Genomic DNA, 25673 nt, shown 5'->3' with positions numbered 1-25673 from the left:
AACAGAGAGCAGTATCAGACTGGTTTCTAACCCTCGAGCAGATTACAGGTGAGTGTGGGAGAGAAGTAATAGTGGGAAAAACTGGTAACTGCTACAAAATGTTTTTTCAGCCCTTCCACCCACCAAACCATTTTCATGGTGACTCATGCCCATACACTACATCCCTGAGATGGATAAGAGGGGCTCTGTTGTGCTTACTGCTGTAAGTCTTCAATCAGTCACCTAGAACACACCAGACATCCTGAGGACTGAGAAGGTAAACCTAACTAATTCCAGTGGCAAAACCTTGACTCGGGTTAGTCATCACACTAAATCTACTGTTCCCTCAATTACACGGATCATTTCTTTGACTCTCTACCTCCTTTAGTAGTTGGAATGTTACGTCTTACAGTAAGATAAAATCAGATGTGGTCATTTTTAAAAGATGCATGAAAAAGATACTTTTCAGGTACTATAAAATCTAGTTTAGTTTTCCAAAACAGAAATAAGATAGCAGATGAAAAAGCAACTTTTTTTTTTTATTTTTTTTGCAAGATCAAGACATATTGTGACAATCCACTGGGGTCAGTTCAGGTGTGCTTACCTAGAATACCCACCACTATGTTTCAGGTAAAATGGTGAATTTAGAAAACAAGATTTTATTAAAAAATTATTTTAGTTCTAATTTTTTATTCTTTTCTTCTGCTGAGATATTTACTAGTACATATGCCTGAGACTTCAGTTAATAATCACATTTTTCAGGTGAGCATGTATGGCTTTCAGGAAAGAGAGGGCAAAGAGTCAAGGAGATGGGTTTAATTCTTAGGTTAAGTGAAGATAATGGAAACATGGTTCAAGGTATTGTTACTTATGTGGAGAGCCACTGTCTGGATATTTGCATCCTGCCAACATGTGTACACTGACATTCTAATGTGATATGATGGTATTTGGAGATGGAGGCTTTGGTAGGTGATTAGTTCATGGTGGTGGAGCCTTCACAAATGACATCAGCGTATTTAGGTAAGAGACTCCAAGGAGGCTGCCCACCCATTCTGCCATCTGAGGACACTGCAGAGACAGCTGCTGAAGAAGAAGGCTCTTGCCAGACACCACACCTGCCAGTGCCCTAACCTTTACTTCTCGGTCTCCAGAACTGTGAGAAATAACTGTCCCTTTTAAACCACTAGCATATGCTCTTTTTGTTCCAGTAGCCTGAACAATCTAAAACACACACACAGATATGTGTGTTCTCTTGGGTTACTGATCTGCAGTCAGATGCTATTCTCAAGGTGCTATCCTTATCATTTCCAACTTCCAAAACCAAATAGGATAGCAGACAGCCTCATTTCCACCTTTCACAGAAAAAACATATTCAACTTCAAGAACATTAAACCTCAGTCTTTCTTGACTACTAACCCTAACTCATTTATAATTACAGTTTCAGGAAGATGTGAAATACTCATCTATAGATGATATTTACATATCAAATCGTCATTTTTATTTTTTATTTTTATTTACACAAATATATATGTTATCGTGGTAAAATTCTAAACAATCCAGAAAAAAAACATCTATTTCTCTCTGTCCTTCACTTCCAATATTAATCTACTCCAAGAGCAACTATGATCAATTGTTTAGTGATTGTTTCTAGACTTTATACCACACATTTATATACAGGTACACATGTACACACACGATTTTGTGTTAGCTCTTTTCATGTAAATAATAGACACATATCACCTTGCAACTTTTCATTAAAGTTTTTGAGATTTCTCTATAACATTCATTGCCATATTGATGGATAATTAGATGGCCTACAATGTTTTACTTTCATAAATATGGCATCAATAATCATCTTTGTACATGTCACCTGGTCACATGATTGAATACTTCTCTTCAGTGAATACCAAGAATTGGAAATGATGGATCATTAGCAGCAGTATAAATCAGTTCTCCAAAATTTTCTTCCAATGTGATTTATACTACCACCAGTGGTGCAAAAGAATTCTTTTGTGCCGTCATGTCACTTACATTGTGTATTATTTACAAAATGTTAGGTCTATCTAATTTTATTTTTACAGATTTTACTTATTTATTGGGAGAGAGAGTGTGTGTGCACAAGAGTGGAGGGAGGAGCAGAAAAAGAGGGAGAAACAGACTGTGCTGAGCATGGAGCCTGTCATAGGTTTTGAACCAACGACTCCAAGATCATGACCTGAGCCAAAAAGAGTCAGAGGGCCAACTTCTGAGCCATGCAGGCACCCCTATCCAACTTTATTTTAATTTACCTGTCCCAGATTATATTTGAGGTTGAACATTACCCTTTATGTCTGTTGACCTTTTATATTCAATCTTTTGTTAATTATTCATTTGGCCACTTTTTATTAGATTATATATTTTGCTTTTTAATTAATTTGTAGAAGCTTTGTATTTTGAATATAATTATCTACTACAAATGCTTAAATATACTTTCCTACCTTGTCAATTCTTTTTAACTTAGTTTTGGTTCTTCTTGTGGCTTAAAAGCTTAAATTTATAAGTAGTCAATTTATCAATCACTAACTGTATGGCTATTATCTGCTGCGTATTTTGTGTAGGTCTGCCTACACAAAAATTGTAAACATACTCTCCCAATTTTTTTCTGAGTATCTTTTTCCCCATTAGGTTCAAAATTCATCTGGAATTCATTTTGGGGAATTCTGTAGTGAAGATTCCTAACTACAAACATATAGCTATCTGTTTCCACGTGGTGTAGTGAATTCTACAGGAATGCTGTAATGTAAGATTTATAATTCCAAACGTATAGCCAACTATTCTTAAACAATTTTCTGACTTTTCCAAACCATTGATTACCTTTTCCCTGCACTAGAAAACCTACTTTTCCCATAGGGTAAATTCTTATTTAGCAAATAAGTATTAGTTGTCATTACTTCAGACAAAATTATTATTTAAGTATTTCCTCCCATAAGCTCTAAGTTTTTGGAACTCTAGAGAAATGACTACATTTTATCCATAAACATGAGAACAGTTATAGAACAGTCGCTCCCTTCTCCAGCTCTGGTTTGATATGTTAGCTGTTTTGTCAGAATTAGCACATCAAACTGACATCATAGGGAATGCAGCTGAGAAGGCACAGGCTTCATCTTTTCGTAGTTTCCATCTGTCTTGTTCTCTGGCCGTAGCTCCTAGCTGATGACTCCCCAGCGCTAGCTGGCTTTGTATCAGAGGCTAAGTCATTAGGCAGTGAGAGAAGTGATGAGCAGCTTTCATCAGGGTCCACTCACCAGGCACCACAGGCCTCCACTGTGCTGATAGTACTTCTCTTGGTCGACCGCATTATCCACGACTCAGTACAAAGACTCTGGCCTTTTACGCAAACACGCGTTTCTTCTATAAAAGAACCCCCTTCCCTCCCATCTTTTCCTTTAATGTCATATAACGGAATGTTCACAGACTTTGAGATTGTAGCTTTGATCACGACTGTCTTTTATATGTGAATTTCTAAGAACACATAAATTAGAAGAGCTTATTACATAGTTTAGTGTCTTATTTGTCTCCCATATCTTTCTTCTCGAAATCCAACATGTCATTAAGACCAACTGACTACTCTCCTGAAGCATCGTGTAAATTCGTTTCATCTTCTCTATGCCGGGTGACACTTTTACTCAGCGCTGTATCAAATTTCACTTATGGCAACTACTGCAACACTTTCTTCAATAATTTCTCCAACGTGAATATCACTCTCCTTTTCTTTGTATTTTGTAAAAGTCGTGTCTTTCTAAGCCACAGAGTGATTACAGTTTTATGATCTTAACCTAACTTTATGTGAGTCATGTAACTCCTCATTTTCTATGAAATAAAACCCTGACCACTTGGAAGGGCAGTCAATAAGCCCTATAAATGTACAGCCACTTAGTTTTTCTAGCATCCACTGCCTCTCTCATTCTTCCTCAACCTAATATATTCTAGATGGCAACCACAAAGAAAAATGTGGCATTATACATCTTAATGTTCTTACTATGTGGCATTAGACACATTGATAGTCTTACTATGAAACATAATAAAAATATCAGACAACTTTGTTGTTCTTTTACAATGAAAATATGCTCAACTTAGGAAAAGATTACAACCCAATTTTTTCTATTGTGAAAGGAGACAACTTTCTCCCATTTCTTTGTGTTGAGTAAAATATCTAGCATAGTTGGAGACTCAATCCTTACTCCAAAGAAGACGATCTAGTCTTTTACTTCTATGATTGAAAAGCCAGTAACATAAAAACTCTCCCACTGGGGTGCCTGGGTGGCTCAGCGGGTTAAAGCCTCTGCCTTCGGCTCGGGTCATGATCTCAGGGTCCTGGGATGGAGTCCCACACCGGGCTCTCTGCTCAACAGGGACCCTGCATCCCTCTCTCTCTGCCTGCCTCTCTGCCTACTTGTGATCTCTCTCTGTCAAATAAAGTCTTAAAAAAAAAAAAAACTCTCCAACTTAGAACAACTATTAAAATGGGCTAAAGTTTTAAAATCTACTATTCAGAGGCATGAGGGAAAATTCCACCCAAAACTACTGAGTCAAAAATCCTAGGAAGGAGGAAATGGATTTAGGTGAGAACATTTTTTCTGTTGTTTTTTCCTTTAAGGCATTTGGTATCCATGTTCTTCCCAACACTGCCCAAGTAAGGGCCCATGTTAAGGTGTAAAGAGAGCAATCAAGAGTGATAATGTACTGTGTGAGACTGATGCATGTTCTAACTTCTCTTTCTAAAAAGAAATAATTGAAAATTCCAAACCTCACCAAACCACTTTATTATTAAACATAACAAAAAATCAAAACAAAATTTCCCACCTCAACTGGGTAAAAGATTAAGAAATCAGGCTGAAAAACTAAGCAGGATACATTGCAGTCTCAGCGTTATGTACTAAAAATTATAGTATAAGCCTGAGGAGAAAGGGCTTCAGAAATACTGCTGGCTTTCAGCTCAGACCCCTCCCCTCTAAGACTACACTATGGGATGAAAGCAAACTTCAGTTCTTACAACATTGAAACTCAGCCTTAGCCATAAATCAACCCAGTCTCTGAAAGGCATAAGGTCACCAGTCCTACTAGAGCTTCCTTCTAGAAGAAAAAAAAAAATGTTTTTTAAAGATTTATTTATTTTAGAGGGAGACACAGAGAGAGAGAGAGAGAGAGAGAGAGAGCGCATGGGCGGGGGAAGGGCAGAGAGAGCCAGCTAATCCTAAACAGGCTCCATACCTGGTTCGAATCCCACAACGCAGAAATCATGACCTGAGCTAAAATCAAGAGTCTGACACTTAACTGACTGTACCACCCAAGCGCCCTGGAAGAAAATTTAAGAACAAAACAGCATTTACAGTTTTTTCAAGTTTTTATACATAATGTCTATCATGCAATCCAAAACTACCAGGTGGGCTAAAAGACAGGAAAAATTCTCAAAATTCAGAGTACAGACAAAGAGATAATAGAAGCTATCCCTCAGGCAATCCAGATATTGCTTTAATATAATTGTGATTAATATGACCAAGGAAATGTATGATAAACTAGATTATGTCACCAAAAAATAAGCAAATGAAAACTACACAACAATTACAAAGAATCAGATTATTAGCTAAGAATCAAATGAATCAGCAATGCCATCCAGCATCAAATTTTGCTAAACAGAGGCAAGGATACAAGCAACCAAAAGGTTTAGACAAAAGAAAAAAGAAGCTCCTGGGGTATCCATGATGACTCTTTGCAGGTCCTTCTTTTCCGTGTCAGACATGAACCATTAGCTCAGAGAGAGGAAGCCTCTACGTGATATTCATGGGGTTCCTCACATAGTAGGTAGCATTTCAAACCACATACATTTTCATATAACACTCTAGGGAGCTGTATAACTTATGTGATTTTTCTCCAGGGCAGTATTTTATATCCTGGATTCCATTTTATATAGGTTATCCTTGGCTAGAGAAAGGCGTTTTAGACATAAAGTCCCTTGTGTCTAGTAAATATCATGAGTCCTTTGACCTGAGTGTCCAGGTTACCCAGTTAGACTAGGTTACCTTTGCTACTTTTGTTCCTTTCTCCATAGGTATTCCCCCAGTAAAGGGAATGAATGAATCACAGGCCAGCTGCTTTATCCCTATATCCCAAACTTTAAAAATAACAACTTCGATTAAAAAATTTACCAATGCACCTATCATTAAATTAGACAGTGCAGGAAAGGCGATTCAGAGTCTGGAGAAGTAAGGGCAGATCAGTACTGTATCACAAATCTGGACCACAGGTCAGAGAAAAGAGAGGAGCATACAAAACAAGCAGCACACAGTAATACATTTTATTAGAGTCCTGGAAAGAAAAGAGAAATTGAGAATGAACAAAATCTGTATTTGAAGGCATATTAGCAGCTTCTGCTTTGGGGTAAATGTAACCACTGCAACAAAGTGTTACTGCTGCAAACAACTCAAAGCCTTAAAAGGCCTGGAAACAATGAAGACTAAATTGGGGTTGAGAAAAATTTTAAGTAGGCTGAGAAGCAATAGCTCTTCTTCCCTAGGGACATTTAAGAATCATAGACAATCTATAGTCTGAGAAGATAGAGACTTAACCAAAGCAAAAGGCAAACAATAGATTTCAGTGGTAACAAAACTGGAAATGTAAGGTTGTCAGACATCTGATGTATCCTCCCCTATAAACAGTGACAAATTTTAGGGACGCCTGGGTGGCTCAGTCAGTTAAGCGGCTGCCTTTGGCTCGGGTCATGATCCCAGTGTCCTAGGATCGAGTCCCACATCGGGCTCCTTGCTCAGCGGGGAGCCTGCTTCTCCCTCTGCCTCTGCCTGCCACTCTGCCTGCCTGTGTGCATGTGCTCTCGCTCTCGCTCTCTCTCTGACAAATAAACAGTGCCAAATTTTAAAACTGTACAAGATAGGAAGCTAAAGAGATATGACAAAAGTTGTGGCAGAACTAAGTTTCTAATTCACCAGAAGTGAGTATAAAACAACCTGGCAACAAGTGTGAACCATAAATAAACTCAGTCTTACTAAAATTTAAAGCAGCTTGGATCTAACTCAGTCCTTGCTAAGTTGAGGTGGTCTCCTCTCAAAGCCCACTCAACACCAGAACTCTGGTTTTTTCACCAGGATAAAGTAAAACCTTTCCAGTAGGAGATTCTTCATATGAAACCTCTACATTTCTATCATACACAATATCTGGAATGTGATGAAAAAATTAAGAGTTATGAGAAGAGGCAAGTCAATGTGGACAATTACTAAGAAGAAAAAAAAAAAACTACAGAACCAGACCCACAAATGATCCATATGCTAATCATCTTGAGATAACTATGATTAATAAGCTCATGAAAACAGAAACCAGAAGGATAAAATGGATGAAACAATAGAAATTTGAAAAGTATAATCTGTAAAAAAATATCAGATGGACATTGAAATATTGAAAAATAAAATATCTAACATTAGTAATTTCACAGATGACTTGAAAAGTAGATTAGATAGAGTAAAAGAAAGGATTGGTGAACTCAAATATAAATCAAAAGAAAAGATCCACATGATGTACAAAGAACAGTGGGGTGTGACAGCAGAACAGAGCCTGAGAGAACTGCGGGATTCAATAATTGGAAGTAACTTGAGTTCTAGAAGGAGAAGAAGGAGCAAATGGGGCTGAAGCAACATTGTGTTTGAGAATTTTCCAAATCAGATTAAAGTAGTGCCTACCCACAGATTCAAGAAATCTGGTGTAACCCAAACAATATAAATGACAAGCCAACCAAACAAAGACCCATTTTGGTAAAACTGTTGAAAAACACAACTAAAAAGACAGACTTAAAAACAACTAGAGAAAAAAGAAAAGGTATAGTATATTAAAAAATGCAGCAACAAGACTCAGTTACATAAAGATGAATGCCAAAATATATTCCATTGTCTGTTGATATGGCACCTTTAATACACTGATTACACAATAAATGCCAAAAAATTTTTGATTTCCACTGAAAATATTCTTGAAATATGAAGATAAAAGTAGCTCAATTTAAAACAACAAAAATGAATTATTTATTACATGAAAGCCTACACCAGAAAAAAAGAAAAAAGAACAGAGTTCTTAAAGCAGAAGAAAAATGATCCAATTTGGGAACACAGAAATCCAGAATGGAATAAACGACAAAGAAAGGGATAAACACGCTAAGTAAATATAATGAATATGGGTCATACAAAATCACGACTAGAATTTCTTATGGTATTTTAAATGCATATACAACTGAAACACAGGCAAAGGGACTACAAAAGGAAGTAAACAGTTATTATCTTCTATGGTTTTGGAATTATTGGTGAAAAGATAAATCTGAGAGTTTTTAGTGGACTGCAAGAGTTATGTATGTTATAACTTCTAGGGTAACCACTAAGAAAATAGAACAATTAATAAATAACACACAAATAGAAGCAAATAAAATATAATTAAAAATTAAATAATCTAAAATGAGACAATTAAAATTAAATATAAGGCAAGTGTATGAAAATGAAAACAAAGAGAAAGACAACAGCTATACACTTACATAGGCAAATGACTGAATAATACAAGTCTACAATTCCACAGCATAAAAATGCCATTAATTATAAAGACACAGAAATCTGAAAATAAAGGATGGAAAAAAATGTACTGGTTATCTCTTATTATACAACAACCCTCAAATGTGGCAACTTCACACAACACACATTTATTATCTCGTAGCTTTTGTGGGTGAGAAGTGGGAGATGACTTAGTGATCAGATACTGACTTAGGATCTCTCAGGAGGCTGCGGGCAAGGCTGAGTTAGGGCTGCCTTCATCTCAAGGCTCAAGTGACAAAGGACCAGCTCCTTCCAAGCAATTCATAGGATCTCTTCCAACAGGCTGCTTTAGTATTTAAAAACTGGCTTCCTCTAGGGCATGGGGTTCTAGGCAAGAGCGAGAGAACACATGCTACATTCTTTTTATAACTTAATAGTGGAATTGACAACCTATGGCTTTTGCTGCTTTCTATTCCTTAGAAGTGAGTCACTGAATCCAGCCCACGAACAAGGAGCAGAAATAAGACAAAAAATACTAATCTATAGCAGATTCTGATAAATTATATATCCACCTTGAATCCCAAAAATGGAAGTCCTCAAAGCAGAACCTTTCAGGAGCTCTGTGCAGTGACAATTGTTTTCACAGAAACTAAGATATTACTTGATTACTTGCTCTCGTGTTCAACACACGTATTCAGAGGATTTTCCAGAGGTTACATGGCATGTGGTATCATCTTTACTCTGGTGAAGAATGGGATATATGTGTATTCCTGTGTTTTAAAACTTTCTCAGTTTTAATTTGTAATAGCATAAATATCAAAATACATATCTTGCATTATCAGAAGATCTTTGGGACCCTCAATTTTTAAGAATGCGAAGGAATCCCGAAACGTGCTTAAGACCAGGATTTAGGGTTTAGTCACTAAATAAATGTAGAAGACATAACTAAAAAGAGTCATGATTTTTAAATGATTACTCAGTAAGAAAGAAAAATGAGGGAAAAAAAGATGAGGTTGACAGAAAAGAGTAAGTTTAAGTTCAAACATATCACTTGTTACAATTACAGATATTATAAATCACATAAATACCATGTTAAGTGAAAGAAGCAAGAATACAGTTCTAATGTATGAGTCCAAAGTAATCGATTGTGCTGGAAGTCAGAATACATGTAGCCTTTGGGGTGGGTAACATCTGGGGTGGGTATCAGGGGGCGCTGGAGAGGGCTCTGTAGGGATGTTAATACTCCCCACCCTTATTCCTAGTAGTGGTTTATGTGGGTGCATTCACTGTGCAAAACGTCACTGAGCTGCCAACTTTGTTATATACGTTTTTCTGTACCCTTCTTAATCATACATAAAAGAGTTAACATAAAGAAAATGGAGGGTAACCCCCGCTTGGTTGGCTGCTTCGAAGACTTGCCCACAGCTGCACCTGTGTGTGGTGTGAAGCTCTATCATTTCATCTAACCTGTGCCCTTATGCGTATCTATGTACACTGAGACAGAAAAATGTAGTTAATTCTACTTCTATTAAATTTTCTTTAACTTCCATCTCATCTCTTCAGTCCAATTCAAACTGCAGCCACATTATTGTGTCATAGAGTGTTGAGTTCAAAATAGCCTTAACTTTCACGTTCCCACAACAAATTTTGAGAAAGACGGCCTCCTGTCTAGTTCAGATGTTTACCATCCATTCAAAAATGCCTTCTTGCCCAAATGCCTATAGATCTAAGTAGTCACCTCGTTGGGAAAACATGATTTTAAATAAGGAAACTAAGACCCAAAAGATCTAAACAATTTTTTTTAAATCTAGTCATTTCCCCCCGAATCTTCTCTTGATCAGCTAGCTCCAGTTTCCCTTAGTCTGAATGACCTTAGTACTCAGTTCCTGAATAGTAAAAAGATAAGTACAGGCTCTATATTATTAGATATTTTCTTACGGACATTTCATAGGCTTTGACTACTTCCTGTGTCCTTTTGGATCAGTGATTGTCTTACATTTTTCTTTGTTTTATAATCCTGGGGACCTGTCATGATTCTTTCGCTCTAGTAATGTCCATTCATGCATGCATTCATTCAGCAAATATTTGTTGAATATCTACTGTGAATCAAGCAGTTAAAAAAGTCCTTCCTCTTGATACAATACAGACCCCAATGTAAATTAGTTCATTAGTAAGTAAAAAATATATATATATAAAATATTGTATGTAGTATGTTACATAGTGATAAAAAGTCTGGAGGAAAAAAATAGTCCATGGATTAACCTTCAAATACAGTGGTTTTCATGCAGCTTTGAGATCTCTGGGCTTACTGTGGAGATCCCTTTGGAGTGTCTGCGGTGAAAAGCAGTTCAAATAGCCAACCTCCCCAACCTGGCTTCGTTCACAACAGATGCTTTTATCTCTTTTACATAAAATGTTGCCACATACAATTCCACTGGAACAAAACTCTCCACAGTCAAAAATTAATTCAATAGATTTTTCAGGTTCTAAAACACTGCAGCTTCTCAAAGGGACAAATGGGGCTTCTGGTTACAGACCACTGTAGAGTTACTTTGTGAAACTTATTTTGTGTTTTCTATTTTTGCTCTAGAATTATAGGTTGTGTATAAGCAGGTAAGTTTATGGTGCTGAGAAGGACAGTATAACCCTCATTTACTCGACTCTAATGACTGCTAAGTGACCTTTCTAAAGATAATGGGGTGTCCTGTGTGCATTTGTCTGTATATAAGTAATAGAACCATTAGATGATTAAGAGAATGGCTGTATTTCAATGATGATTTACTTTTGTGCAATACTGGTTAGCCATGTGGAAATAGGTTAACATCCTCATGCTGAACCCAATGCTTACTTTCATCAATAAGCGCTAGCTCATTTCAATTAACTTCTCTGTCGCTAATCTGGAGGTACCGCCATTAGAGGTATGAAAGGCACACGAAAATTACTTGAAAGAGAGCAGATGTATTTTTAAAAGGGAAACCGTCAGGGCTGAATAGCCAACAGAGACATAAGAGAAGATCCTTTTTTAATCTATGTCTAATTGAATCAGTGCTGAGACAGCTTCCATGATTGATGACGGTGATATCGGTGACGGTGATATCGGTGACGGTGATGTAAAGGTTATTAAGTATCCAACATGTTCTAGAAGTCACATGGCACGTGTTCCTTTGAAAAGAGAATACCTTTGCCATCAGATGTTTTTACCTTCTAAAAACAGACGGGCAAGACAGGCATGTGCACGTATACATTCATCAAAAATATATTTGAGTATCTTCCATTTTTTGCAAAAGTTGAAGAGTAACAAGTAGGATAATGATAAAGAAAACAATAGAGTAAGGGGGAGAAAGAGATGTGGTGTATACTTGGTAAGCACATTTAGGAAGTGGGAGGAGGCAGTACTCCAAGGAGAGGTAACAAAAACATATTTAAAGACAGGTCTTAATCTTTGTGTATAACACCCCTATATACCTGAAATTAAATAATCAGCCCATTCCAAGCATCACTGGCTTTTTTTTTTTTTAATAAAGTAGAAATGGATAAGGGTTTTGAGTGAGTATCAGGGGAAACATCAGGGTATTTGGTCTATTTAATGTTTTTTGGAGTAGGTCAATTGTCATTATTTTTCAGACATGTTAACTGAAGCTAGTCCAATTCTATGTCTTGAAAGAATCAGTGTGTATTAACAGGCACAGAGAGAGAGGGCTGAGCTTTTCATTTGGAATCTATTTCATCCAAAAGCATGAAATACTAATTTCAGGTGTAGGAGTGGTAATTACCTAAACCTTAATTTGAAAAATATTATATTTCTGACTTTTTAAAAACTGTAATTTTTAATAGCATTCCATTTCTGTTGGTGCCAAAAACACTGGACTGAATCATTGAGTATTTCTGAATAATTTCAAATACTTAACAATCCAGGACATGATGAAAAGGATTGAAATTTAGCAGCCACATTATTTGGATTTTTTTTTACTCCAAGAGGATATAGACAGAAGCCAAAGAGCTGACTGAAAATTCAAGAAATTCTCAGAAAGATATTGCTAAAAAAGTATTTAGAAGCTGCAAGTCTGCTGCAATCCAGATTATCTGGTCACTTCTAATGGTTGAATTTGATCCTTCCACCAGTAACATTAACATCCCATGGGGACTTGTTAGAAATGCAAACTCTTAGGCCCCAATCCTACACCCAGTTCACAAAAAACCCTAAGATTAAGGCCCAGCAATCTGTTTTCCTAAGCCTTCAAAGTGATTCTGATGCAAGCTTAATGAGAACGGCTCCAAGGCTCCAGGACACATGGCTGGCTACAGCTCACTCTAGGAACAAAAAATGTCTTGAAGAAACGACTCCCTCAGAAGTCTCTAAATTCATTAAAATCATTCTGAGAAATGCTTCAGGAACACCCCAAACCAGCTGCGAATCCCCTTGATGTCTCATGACAATCACCTCCACACTGGCCTAGCTACTCAACTTGAACATTTTTTGGAAAATTGGTTAACGCGTTCTGTTTTCTCTCTCTTCCACGATATAATCAAGGCCTTGAAGTAGGCTCACTTTTTAAAAGCTCCTTAATAAATCTTCTACTCTGTGGGGGTCCGGGAGAGAATGCGGAGGTACAAGAATTTTAATAATATATTCAGTAATAGATTTGGGGGAGAATATGACAGAACTCTCTCGGTGACTTATGCAAATTAGAATTGCATTTCAGATCCTCGCCCTTCAACAGCTACCAGTTACCAATGCAAGGAAACCCAACAATCTATCAGAAAAACGTAATGTTCAAATCAAGTAATCATTTACTGAAATGTCTTCTTTTATTTTATGAGACTTTATACTTTTATGAGAAGATTTTGTTAGGTTAACAGGGAATCCCTTTCAAACCTCCCAGAGCAATGCCAATGGGAAATAATGGCAAGCTGGGAATTTATCTTTCTTTGGTTTGTAATATTATGTGTGTGATGTTCAGGAGGAAAAGTGGAAATTCTAGTGTATTCTTGCTTTCTGCAGCCAGCACTTCCAGAGTCTGGGTCGAGGACAGTGGATGAAAACTGTGTCAGCACTTGGGTCTGTGCAGATTATTTGAAGTTCTTTTTCCTTTTGGACCTGCATAATACAGTGTCAGTCACTGACACGAGGACATGGGCAGCAGTATTGTGACAACAGTGAGGATAGAGAGAGAACCAAGAAGGCATATTACTACTCTAACGCAGTCAAGAGCTTAGTGAAGGTAGAAAAATAGAAGCGAATTTCTTAATGTATATTTATAACTTACACAAAAGAAATAGACGTAATAGGTGTTAAGTATGGTTATTTTTAAATGATACACTTTCATTAGGTTTTAGAATTAAATATGAAGTCCCTGAGGAACTAAATCCAAGCAATTTTTTCAATGTCCTAATTGCAACAAAGGTAGAGATGGTGAGGCGTGCATTCTGAAATTTTTTTCTAAGCAAAAAAGCAGTTCAGAGTGCCTAGGTAGCTCAGTCGTTAAGCGTCTGGCTTCTGCCCAGGTCATGATCCCAGGGTCCTGGGGTGGAGCCCTGTATCGGACTCCCTGCTCTGCGGGAAGCCTGCTTCTCCCTCTCCCATTCCCCCTGCTTGTGTTCCTGCTCTCGCTGTGTCTCTCTCTGTCAGGTAAATAAATAAAATCTAAAAAGAAGAAGAAGAAGAAGAAGAAGGCAGTTCATATACTGTGAAACAACGCTCATGCTGAAATTAATTTGGAACAATCCTAAAAAAGTTTAGACGTTCAGAGTTTGAATACTAAATTTTAATATACTGCAAATAGGCATCTTAGATGTCAAGCTGAACAGTGAAATCTCACAGGTTAAACACACACACACACACACACACAAACAAAACAAACAATTACAGTCTTAAAAAGTATCTAAAACTCTCAAAAGTCCCTTGAATGCAGGAAAGCCTCTTTTCTAAATTTTGTTTCCTCTTAGTTTAACTGTCAGTAGGTTAATTAGCAGTCAGATACCCACAAAAGCTTTATTCTTCCACTACTTAGATTTCTCTCATCCTGCAACTGGCCTTCCCAAGAGCCCTGCTCATTACCTGAGTCCTCTTCACCTCTTCAGCTCTGGGGCTCTGCCTCACTGTAATCACCTGAACTAATTTTTTGGGTGGATCACTATCAATATTCATTAGATATTCAATTAATATCCCATAGATCTGTAGAAGTGAAGTTGCATTTTTAAAAAAGGCCAATTGAGCAAACTTTAATGTGTATGAGGATATCCTCTACATATTCCTGTTCAATAATTTTTTTTTCAAGTAACAGATATTCTAGAAAAATCTTAGAAAAATAATTCAAATATTATGTCATTAAAAAGTGAAAGACAGCATGGGTCATCCAAGTGACAGGACATTTGTGTTCAAAAGTTTGGGTTCAAGTCATATCGATTATATCTCAATGATTCATTAATTAATGCTGTGTATTTAATTAGTAATCACCAAATATATACATAGCTTTATCTTAAATGATAAAACTGCACTCTATTTTTAGAAGGTTGTAACCCAAATAAAAGTACGACATAGTAATCAGCATTATAACCGAAGGAGGAAAAAGTGTTTTGAATAATTTTACTTAAAGATACTAAATATATTTTGATCCCTGATGGATGGCAATTATAAGTCAACATCAAACATTCAACTTTCTACCTCCATCCTATGCTAAAATGTTAACTTTCATGAACTTTAAGCTTTCTACCTCTATCATGAGTGGCTGCCTGTAGAGTGTCCCATGACACAGTTACTATCGTCTAGACATATGCTGTTTTCCCTCTGCAACCACTAGTCTCTCCTGATGCATTCTTTTATTTTATTCTAGTATGTTTATTTTATTTTACTTTTTTTATTTATTTTATTTTTTTAAAGTACTCTTTTCACCCAACGTCACACTTGAATTCATGACCCTGAGATCAAGAATCTATGTTTTCTTTACTGACTGAGCCAGCCAGGCGCCCTTGCTTTTGCACAACTTCTAATACTTTCTGGTCACTCAATGGACCACTGCAGTCAATACTTACCCCAACTAATTACTTCACAGATATTCACAAGGCATCTGGGTATTTCTATATAGCACTTGTTGATGGTCAGTTTCATCATTAGATTTCATTATTTACACCAAATGGTCAAAGACGGAATGAAATTATTAGGTACCTAATATCAGTTTTTTAAAAACATCACAAGAGTATTTTTTTTAAGATTTTATTTATTTATTTGACAGACAGATCACAACTAGGCAGAGAGGAAGGCAGAGAGAGAGGGGGAAGCGGGCTCCCCGCTGAGCAGAGAGCCCGATGCGGGGCTCGATCCCAAGACCCTGGGATCATGACCTGAGCCAAACGCAGAGGCTTTAACCCACTGAGTCATGCAGCTGCCCCAAAACAGAGTATTTTTTAGTGAAGTTTCAGGTTTACAGAAAATTGAGCAGTGAGTACAGAATCTCCATACCCCCCCACCACCGACTTCTCATAGTTCCTGTATATTCCTATCTTGTCTCAGTACAGCACATTTGTTATAACTGATGAACCAATATTGATACATTATTAATACTGACACATTATTTTTAACTAAAGGCTACAGTTTACAGTATGATTCTTTGTGTTACACAGTACTAAAGAAGAGGTAAAATGTCATGAATCCACCAGAACAGTATAATACACAACAGTTCCACTGTCCTAAAATCCACTGTGTTCCACCTGTCACCCACCCCACTTGCCTGAACCCCTGGTCACGAGAGATTTTTTTTTTTAAACTCTCTACAATTTTGCCTTTACCAGAAGGTCATATACTTGGAATCATACAATACGTAACTTTATCAGATGGACACCTTTTACCTAGCAATATGTGTTTAAAGTTCCTCCATGCCTTTACATGGTCTGAGAACTCATTTCTTTTTTTTTTTTAAGATTTTATTTATTTATTGAGAGAGAGAGAGAGAGAGAGAGAGAGAGAGAGCATGTGTGAATGGGGCGAGAGGGAGAGAGAGAATCCCAAGCAAACTCCACACTGAACTCAAAGACAGACATGAGACTCAATCTCACAACCCTGAGATCATGACTTTGCCACTCAGCAGAACCACCCTGCCCCCCTACCTCACTTCTTCTTATTTCTTTTTTAATCATGATTGGGATGAACCAGAATTTTTTTTATCCACTCACCTAAAGAAGGATATGTTGGTTTCTTCCACTTCACAGCAATTCCAAATAAAGCTGCAATCAACATTTGCATAGATCCTTGTGTGAATGTAACCTTTTAACCTACTTGAGTAAGTATGTGGTAGAATTGGGTCCTATGACAAAATTATGGTTAATTTTGTAAGAAACCTTCCAACTGCCTTCCAAAGTAGCTGTACGATTTTAAATTCCCACCAACAGTGAATGAGAGTTCTTGTTGCTCTACATTCTCATCAGCAGTTGGTACTGTTAATTTTTTGGATTTTATTAATGCTAATAGATGTGTCCTGGTATTTTGTTTCATTTTTGCAATTCCTTGATGGAAGTTTTTTCACATCTTTATCTGCCATCTGCACCTCTTTAGTAAGATGTCCGTTCAGAGCTTCTACCTTTATCTGAAATTTTTTTCCCCTTATTATTAAACTTGTAGGTATAAGTGCTCTGTATATAGTTCCAAACCATGGTCCATAATCAGTTTTGGGTTTGTTGTTGTTGACTTTTTTTTTTCTTTTAATGTTTTCTCCCAATATGTGGGTATCTTTTTCTTTTCCCAAAAGTGTCTTTCACAGAGCAAAGGTTTTAATTTGAATGAGGTCCAACTTATCAATTGTTTTTCTTTCATAGCTCATACTTCCAGTGTCATATGTAGAAACTTATCACCAAATTCAGGGTCACCCAGACCTTGCATCCTATGTTATCTTGTAGTAATTCTATTGTCTGGCATTTACATTGAGGTTTATGATACAGTTTGAGTTACATTTTGTCAAAGATGTGAGATCTGTGTTTATATTCTTTCTGTTTTGGCTGTTGTTGTGCCTGTGGACGTCTAGCTGACCCACCATCCTTTCTTTAAAAGACTATCCTTTCTCCAGTGAACTGCTGCTGCTCCTTTGTCATAGAACAGCTGACTGCATGTGGCAGGTGTCTCTCTAGGCTCGCTTTTCTTTTCGGCTGATCTGTGTGTCCATTCTGTCCCCATTGCCATGCTGTCCTCACTACAGCAGTTTTATAGCAAGTCTTAATGTCAGATAATGTTAGTCCTTTTACACCTTTTCATATAATCTTTAGAACCAGGTGAGCAACATACACAAGACAACTTGCTATGATTTTAATTGGGATGACATTTGAATTGGTGTCTAAAGTTAGGAAGAAACAGACGTCTTACAATATTGAGTATTTCTAATCACAAACATAGAATAGTTTTCCATTTATTTGGACCTTTATCAGAACGTCACAGTTTTTCACAAACAGATATTGTACAACATTTGTTAGATTAGTATCTAAGCACATAATTTTGGGGTGTTAGTATAAACACTTTAGGTCTTTAATTTGAAATTCTAATTGTTCATTGCCAGTACACAGGAAAGCAATTGACTTTTGTCTATAAACCTGGTATCTTGCAGCCATGCTATAACCAATTATTAGTTCCAAGAGTATTTTTACAAATTATTTTATTTTCTATATAGACAATCATGTAATTTGTGGACAGTTTTCTTTTGTCTTGTCTTACGCCTTTACTTAAAAACATCTGGTATGATGTTGAATAGGACTCGTGAAAGAAGACATCCTTGTCTTGTTCTCAATGTTAGGGGAAAAGCACCTAGTTTCTTACCATTAAGGATAATGTTAACTACAGGTATTTGTTCTGTTTTTGTAGAGGAAATGCTTTTCATCTCTATTCATAGTCTGCTGGAGTTTTTTTACAAGAATCTATGTTAGGTTTTGTCAAATGTTTTTTTCTGTAGCCACTGACATGATCATATGCGTTTTTTTTTTTTTAATCTGCTGATGTAATGATTACATTGATGTTTTATAATTATTTGATTTTTGAAGATCGAATCAGCCTTGCACTCTTGGTGAATTTTAGCTAACATGTAGAAGAAAAATGACACAAATTCTCTACAGTCTTCTCCTGAAAATACATGCAAAGGGAAGCCTCTGAAATCATCCGGGCAACAGCACTCCCGTCTGATTAGTCCCAGAGTCTCAAAAACCAAAGCATGACTCACCTTTCCCATCATTTTCCTGTTACACTTTACTAGTTCGCATATCAGACAGACAAAAATCATTTAGCTTTCTTATACTTAAAGTCAATCCTAAGCCTTTTACTTCTACTCCCAAATATCACTACTTCTATCACCTTCTTTGCAGTCTCATTTCTCCTGTGATGTTCCATCCTCTCAGAACTTTTGAAACAGCCACTTGGAGATCCTCCTCCAGTTTGTTGCTCCTCCAACTAGCCTTCCTGTATCAAAGTAGAAATGCCTTAATGCACAACTGTGATTGTTTTATTTCCTCTCTTAAAAACTTCCACAGAAACAGTAATAAAAACTAGCTTAATACTCATGGCTTTCTACAATCTGAGTGTGAGTTTCATGTCCAGACTCCGCTAATTCTTCCATCCAGACAGCCACTTCCCAATCATTCCCTCAAGTCTGTTTAATGAAAACCACCTTTTCCAGAAACCTCTCTGACAATGAACAGGCGCATGCATAAATGATTACCAGTAGTAGGAAACAGTATCTCTTTCCTCAAACAAAATTTTCTGGCACCTGTCTCCTATTGTGTATGACAAAGTTTAAAATATATTAATTATTACCTCTAGTAGATGATGAAAGCCTTTGAGTAGATTTCTGTTGTTAATAGTTTCCAAGTAAAATTAGAATAAACAGGATATTTGTAAAAAGCTCCATGAATATAAATGTTGTGTGAGCTGACAAGCCTTTTCAATACTACTTCACATCTGGATCCAAGACCCAACTTTCTTTCAGGAAATCCCTCTCTCTTTCCTGGTCAGTGTGTTAAGAAAGCAACCTTCTTCCCACTCTAGTCCTAGCTACTTTCCATTCCATTCCCTTGCTTTCTTTCCATAGTAACTCATCACTACTTCAAATCATCTAACTATTTCCTGGCTTAACTACTCTTTCTCTCACTCTAAACTAAAAGCCCCTGGAAAACAGAAATGTCGTATGTTCCCATATCTCACACGATGCCCAAAACATAGGCGGCAGTAACAGCTGAAAAAAGAATCGAATGAATATGTACCTATGTGTTCTATTCTAACTGGGAGCTAGAAAACATTGCCCAGAAAAGAAGGAAAAGGCAACTTCTTGAATGTGAAAAAGCAAAGATGGTCCCAGAGGAGGTACAAGGGGACTGAAGCGCTATCAATTCTGCATGAAGGAAGGTGAACGGTCCCTGGGCACAGCACAGGGCATGGCTCCCCCTTTCTGAAAGGCCAGTAAGTCCCAGAGGTGGCACGGTTACTCTTCATTGCCTCTGCTGATACCATCACTTCCCAGCTTAAGACATAATGTAAGTAGCTACTGTCAGCAAATGAAATCCAGCTGAGGCAAACCAATGGGAAGGGACTTGGCCAAGAAAATGACAGCAATAAGGGGGAATGAGAAATGCCAGGCCCAGGAGAGACAGGGCTCGGGAGGTGAACTCCCAGGAAAGGCTTTATTACTAAAATAATAAATTGATTCTCTGGCCAGAATCACTATTTGACAAGGAGAAACAATGCGAGAGGCCACATTTCTTAGCCAAGTGAATCTAAAGTGTTTGGTCTTATTTCCTTAAACTCCATATCTTTTTTTTTTTTTAGATTGTTTCATTTTATTTATTTGACAGACAGAGATCACAAGTAGGCAGAGAAGCAGGCAGAGAGAGAGAGGAGGAAGCAAGCTCCCTGCTGAGCACAGAGCCCAATGTGGGGCTTGATCCCACCACCCTGGGATCATGACCCGAGTCGAAGGCAGAGGCTTTAACCCACTGAGCCACCCAGGCGCCCCTAAACTCCATATCTTAATAGATCAGTCATCCTTAAACTTTGGTAGCGTATCTAGGGAACATGTGAAAAGTAAACACACGTGTATAGAGTATGCATGTATTTATATATTCCAACAGGTATATAGGGAGTAGATAATACAGACATATACATTTAAAACCTCAGTAAGTTATATATAGTCAATTCTCACCGTTTGTGGTTGTCATGGTCTATAAAGTCACCACAGACAATGAGTTAGTGAATAATGAATTACCCTCCCGGGGGAAATACAGGGTCAGGCTCTGGCAAGCCTCTGCCCATATTTTCCTCAGCTAATCAATACATAACTTTATTTTATGTGTCTTTCTTTTTAAAAACATCTTATTTAATATATAGTTGATCCCTTACCAGTGAACTGATGATCAACAACACTCTAACTCATGCCAGAGGCACATCAGAGCCCTGGTGCATTAAGAAATGCTAGGCAGCATTTCAGCCCTATATACAGAGGCCACGTTAAACAGTGCAACTGTCAACAAAAAGCACAAAAGTGTGAAACATGCTGCCACTAAATGGACTGCGAAATGGACACTTATTTACAGTCTGAGAGCCAAAGGAATAGGCAAAGTGATGTCTTGTATGACACCAGCTGGGGGAAGGGGACACTGATATTTCCCTCTCTGCACAGGTACAAGATAAAAGCACCACAATACTGATGTGGTGGGTTACAAATAAATTTTAGTGGTAGGTGAATTCACACACATGCAAAATCTACAAATAATGAGGCTCAAGTGTGCGTATGTGTGTTTACCATATACATTATCTATACATACGGCAGTGTGTGAGTGTAAAAATTCAGAGAAAGAAGGAACGAAGGATATATCTGGAAGTTGGCAATTTGACCTATGGAAGCACTAATTGTTCTTTAAAATCAGATTAATTAATTAAGCCTTGTTTTTAGTTTAATTAGGTATAAAAGTGACTTGAGAAATTTGCAAAATATAAGGGAAGGAAATCATGATTACCTCCAAGATTACTCTCCACTTCCTGAAATAGAAAGAGGAAAAAATGGTAATAGGAAGTAGCTACAGCTCTGCCAAGAACCAAGCCTATCATTGTCAGTCTGTCAATTTTCTTTTTCTTCAAGCTTTCATGTCACTGAATTTCTGCTTTTCTTAATACTTTGGATAGACTGTTATGACACGTATTTCTAACTTAAGATGACAATTTTAGAAACTGGACCACAGAGGTGAGAAACCACTAAAATCAGTGGCAAGTATGAAAAGGGAAAGCAAGAAAGCAGATCATGACGTAGCAGACGAAGATCAAAGAGATCATGCTTTATTCATACAACACAAATCACAGGCTCAGCCGTTGGTTTGCAGGGATGGTGGAATTGGGTCCTTTTGGGAGAACAGTAAGAAAACAAATGACAAGAAGAGAAGACGGAATGCATCACTTCCTTCTCAGTTGCAAAGCAACCTCACAATTTTTTAGAAAAATAAAAAGCTATTTTAAACCGTTAAAAAATGAAAGAATTCTGAAAGACAATTTTTCAGTTTCTTATAAAACTGAACATATTCTGACCATACCATCCAACAATTGCACCCCTTGGTATTTGCCCCCAAAGAGTCGGAAGCTTATGTCCATATAAAAACCTGCACGCATTTGTTTTTATCGGCTTTGTTTGTAACGGCAAAACTCAAAAGCAACCAAGACATCTTGAGCAGATGAATGGACAAATAAACTGGGGTGCATCCAGACAATGGACTATGATTCAGCACTCAAAACAAAATGAGCTATCAAGCCATAAAAACACAAGGAAGAAAGTTAAATGCGTATTACTAAGTGAAAGAAGTCAATCTGAAAAGGCTACAAACTTATGATTTAAACTCTATGACATTCCGGAAAAGGCAACAAGAGAAGGTAAAAAGGTCAGTGGTTACCAGCTGGCTGAGTGGAGGGATGAATAAAGGAAGCACAAAGGATTTTTAAGGCACTGAAAATACTCTGATACCATAATAATGGATATGTGTCTATATCCATTTGTCCAAAACCACAGAATATACCAACATCAAGAACGAACCGTACTGTAAATTGTGGACTTTGGTGGTTACAGTATGTCAGCGTAGGTCCAGAAATTCTTATAAATGTATCATTATGGGGGAGGATGTTGATAATGAGGGAAATCATGCCATTGCGTGGGCAGAGGGCATGAGGGAACTCTCTAGAACCTTTCCTCTCAGTTTTGTTATCAACCTAAAACCACACTAGAAATAAAATTTTCAAAATCTTTTCTAACTGTAAAAATTGGAACACTAGTAAAAGTGTTTCCAAAGGTAGATAGAATATCATTGGGGAGTTAAATTACTTTGTCAGGTATTAGGTAAGTACAGTGTTTTTTTCTAGAGAGCTTACGCAGATTCTTTAAAAGGAAACTAAGTAATTCAAGAGTTTAATGAATCTACCAAGTGGACAAATGCGCTGAAAAAAATCCTCTTTAACAATTCATGACAACTCCTTTATTACTGTTAGAAATTCCACTTAGAGGCTCCATCACTGCCATCCAGCAGTGATCTGAACTTTGCCAGGATCAGTAAACATCAGAAAGAAAATGGTCTAGCCAAGGCAGACCTGTAATTAACCATGGAACTAATCGTTCTAAATTGAATGCCTGTGTAGAACTACACAATCTAGAAGCTGGTAGACAAAGTAAACATTACCAGACAATGACCTGATCTTATAGTTCCCTGGTTCCAGTGTTACAAAATTAAATACACAGATTAATTCTTTGGGAAGGAGGATGCCCAAAACAGAGTGACACAGTGACACCAACTACCGACATTTTGACTGCAGACAGATCTCATTAAGAAAACCTTAAACAGGGGTGCCTGGGTGGCTCAGTGGGGTAAGCCTCTGCCTTCAGCTCAGGTCATGATCTCAGGGTCCTCGGATCAAGCCCCGCATCAGGGTCTCGCTCAGAGGCGAGCCTGCTTCCCCCTCTCTCTGCCTGCCTCTCTGTCTGCTTGTGATCTCTCTCTCTCTGTCAAATAAATAATATCTTTTAAAAAAAGAAAAAGAAAGGAAAAAAAACCTTAAACACACACACATACACACCCCCCCCCCCCACATACATTCCTCTCTTCACTTCAGAGGTCTTCAGGGAGGCTTGAGGGCGGGGAGCTGTTTTTAAAAAAAGAAAATCTGAGACAAAACTGAAACAAAACTGAAGCACAGTGAAGAAATTCACCAAGGTAAAGTCTTCACTGTTAACTCTAGCTTACTTTTCAAACATTGTAATAATGGTAGTATTTGTTGATGGTTTATAACATCTAAGACATTGTTCTAGGTACTTTACAATTCATTACTGGGTTTGCCTCCTAAAAAACACCATAACGTAGATGAAATTATAATCGAACTGTATACCCTGAAGGGCACTGAGGTTTAGAGAGTTTAGGTTAACTTGCCCATGTTCACGGGGTGTAGTGCTGGAGTCAGCAGTTGAATCACAGAACTCACACTCTTAACCACGCCAGGACCACAAAAATCAGCTCTGATATACCAAGTAGCAAAAGTAGTTTTCTTCTAATACTCTTAGCCAGGACATCTGACCCTCACTCTGGGATCACCAACCCTTCTCTTTCCTTGCATTCTTTCTTATTCTCACCGTTTTCTCCAAGACCATCCTTTTTTCCCTCCCTCTCTCTCTCTCTCTCTCTTTTTTCTCATTTTATATAAAAGAGTATTTTAATTCTTGTCCTTAGGAACTATAAAGACTATACATGATTTGGAAATGAGACTGTACCAAACAATAGCCAAAGGAGAGTCGTCCACTCCATGCCTTCTCTTTGGTCTGGTCATTCAGAAATATAATGTTATCAGCTAAGATCATTGTTGCTTGCCGCCTCATGTTATTTTTATCTGTGTGTTCACCATAGTCTACTTCCCCTTCTATATAATTTCGGGACCCGTTTTTCACACACTGGTATACCCCACCTCTGAGGTCTGAGTGGAATACTGATATCCTGTGCCATGTTGTCTTTTGACTTACATCACTCATCTGGTACGCTTCACTCTCCCCGGACCACCACATCTCATTTGTCACTAGAGAAAATATCGTAACCGGGTTTTTCCCTTCCACCTGTCTCATGATGGGGTCCTGACCCACTCGCCCGAGCAGCTGCACATGATTCAGGGATCTTTCAAGAACCAAGCTGCTAGCTATTCCAGACCCATGTCTTACAAACTTGATGAAATACCTGTAATACGGGTCTTCGAAACATGGCTTCTATTTGCTTTTCCTACAGTCTAGTCTTTGGTCTTCCCCTAGCGAAGAACTCCTGGCTCCCTCCCTCCCTCACGGGATGCTCTAGCTGGTTCAGCTTCTAGCTAGGCCCCTCTGTCTCTTTTTCATCCTGATTATTTTCCAATGGTTTTCTTCCCTGTCTTTAATAGGGGATTACAGAGAACCAAGGTGCATTTTATCACATAAATTAAATGACTTTGTAGTGCATATTATTTATCCACTCCCCAGAATCAATCAGGTTATTAATTAGATTTCTTTTTGCTTCTTAACATCGCAGGAGATGCTTAGTTAGTGACCTTTGTTAGGGAAATATTTCAAGGCCTTATTCTACATAAATCATAGTCACACATTAGACTGAGCTGAGACTGCAGATAATTAGCACTAAGAATCATAGAGCCCACTCACAGATATGCTGCTTTAACAGAACAAATTAAAAACTGGTCCAGGGGCACCTGGGTGACTCAGTCAGTTAAACATCTGACTGTGGTCGTGATCTCAAGGTTGTGAGATTGAGCCCCGCAACAGGCTGCATTCTGGACATGGAGCCTGCTTAAGATTCTCTCTCTGCCTCTCCCTCTGCCCTTTCCCCTTCTCTCTCTAAAATAAATAAATCTTGGGATGCCTGGGCAGCTCAGTCGGTTAAGTCGCTGCCTTCGGTTGAGGTCATGATCCCAGAGTCCTGTAATCGAGTCCCGCATCAGGCGCCTTGCTCAGTGGGGAGCCTGCTTCTCTCTTTGCCTCTGCCTGCCACTTTGCCTGCTTGTTCTCTCTCTGTCTCTGACAAATAAATAAAATTTAAAAAAAAAGAAAAGAAATAAATACAATAAATAAATCTTTAAATAAATAAAAATAAGAACTGGTCTTCACTGAAAAAATA

The 25673-nt window shown here is 37.7% G+C and overlaps 1 protein-coding gene across 1 annotated transcript; it reads right to left on the bottom strand.

The window, feature by feature from the left end:
* Positions 1-957: 957 nt before the first annotated feature.
* On the bottom strand, positions 958-24773 carry LOC308343273 (single-stranded DNA-binding protein, mitochondrial-like; the record flags this gene model as incomplete). Its single annotated transcript, XM_080804318.1, is given in 4 exon segments — positions 958-1200; positions 14596-14712; positions 24296-24736; positions 24738-24773. Coding segments are annotated over 4 exon segments (837 nt in total).
* Positions 24774-25673: the final 900 nt, after the last annotated feature.

This window comes from Martes martes, assembly GCF_963455335.1.
Source record: "Martes martes genome assembly, chromosome: 5".
In the NCBI taxonomy this organism is placed as follows: Eukaryota; Metazoa; Chordata; class Mammalia; order Carnivora; family Mustelidae; genus Martes; species Martes martes.
This window is presented reverse-complemented; position numbering and strand designations above follow the sequence as displayed.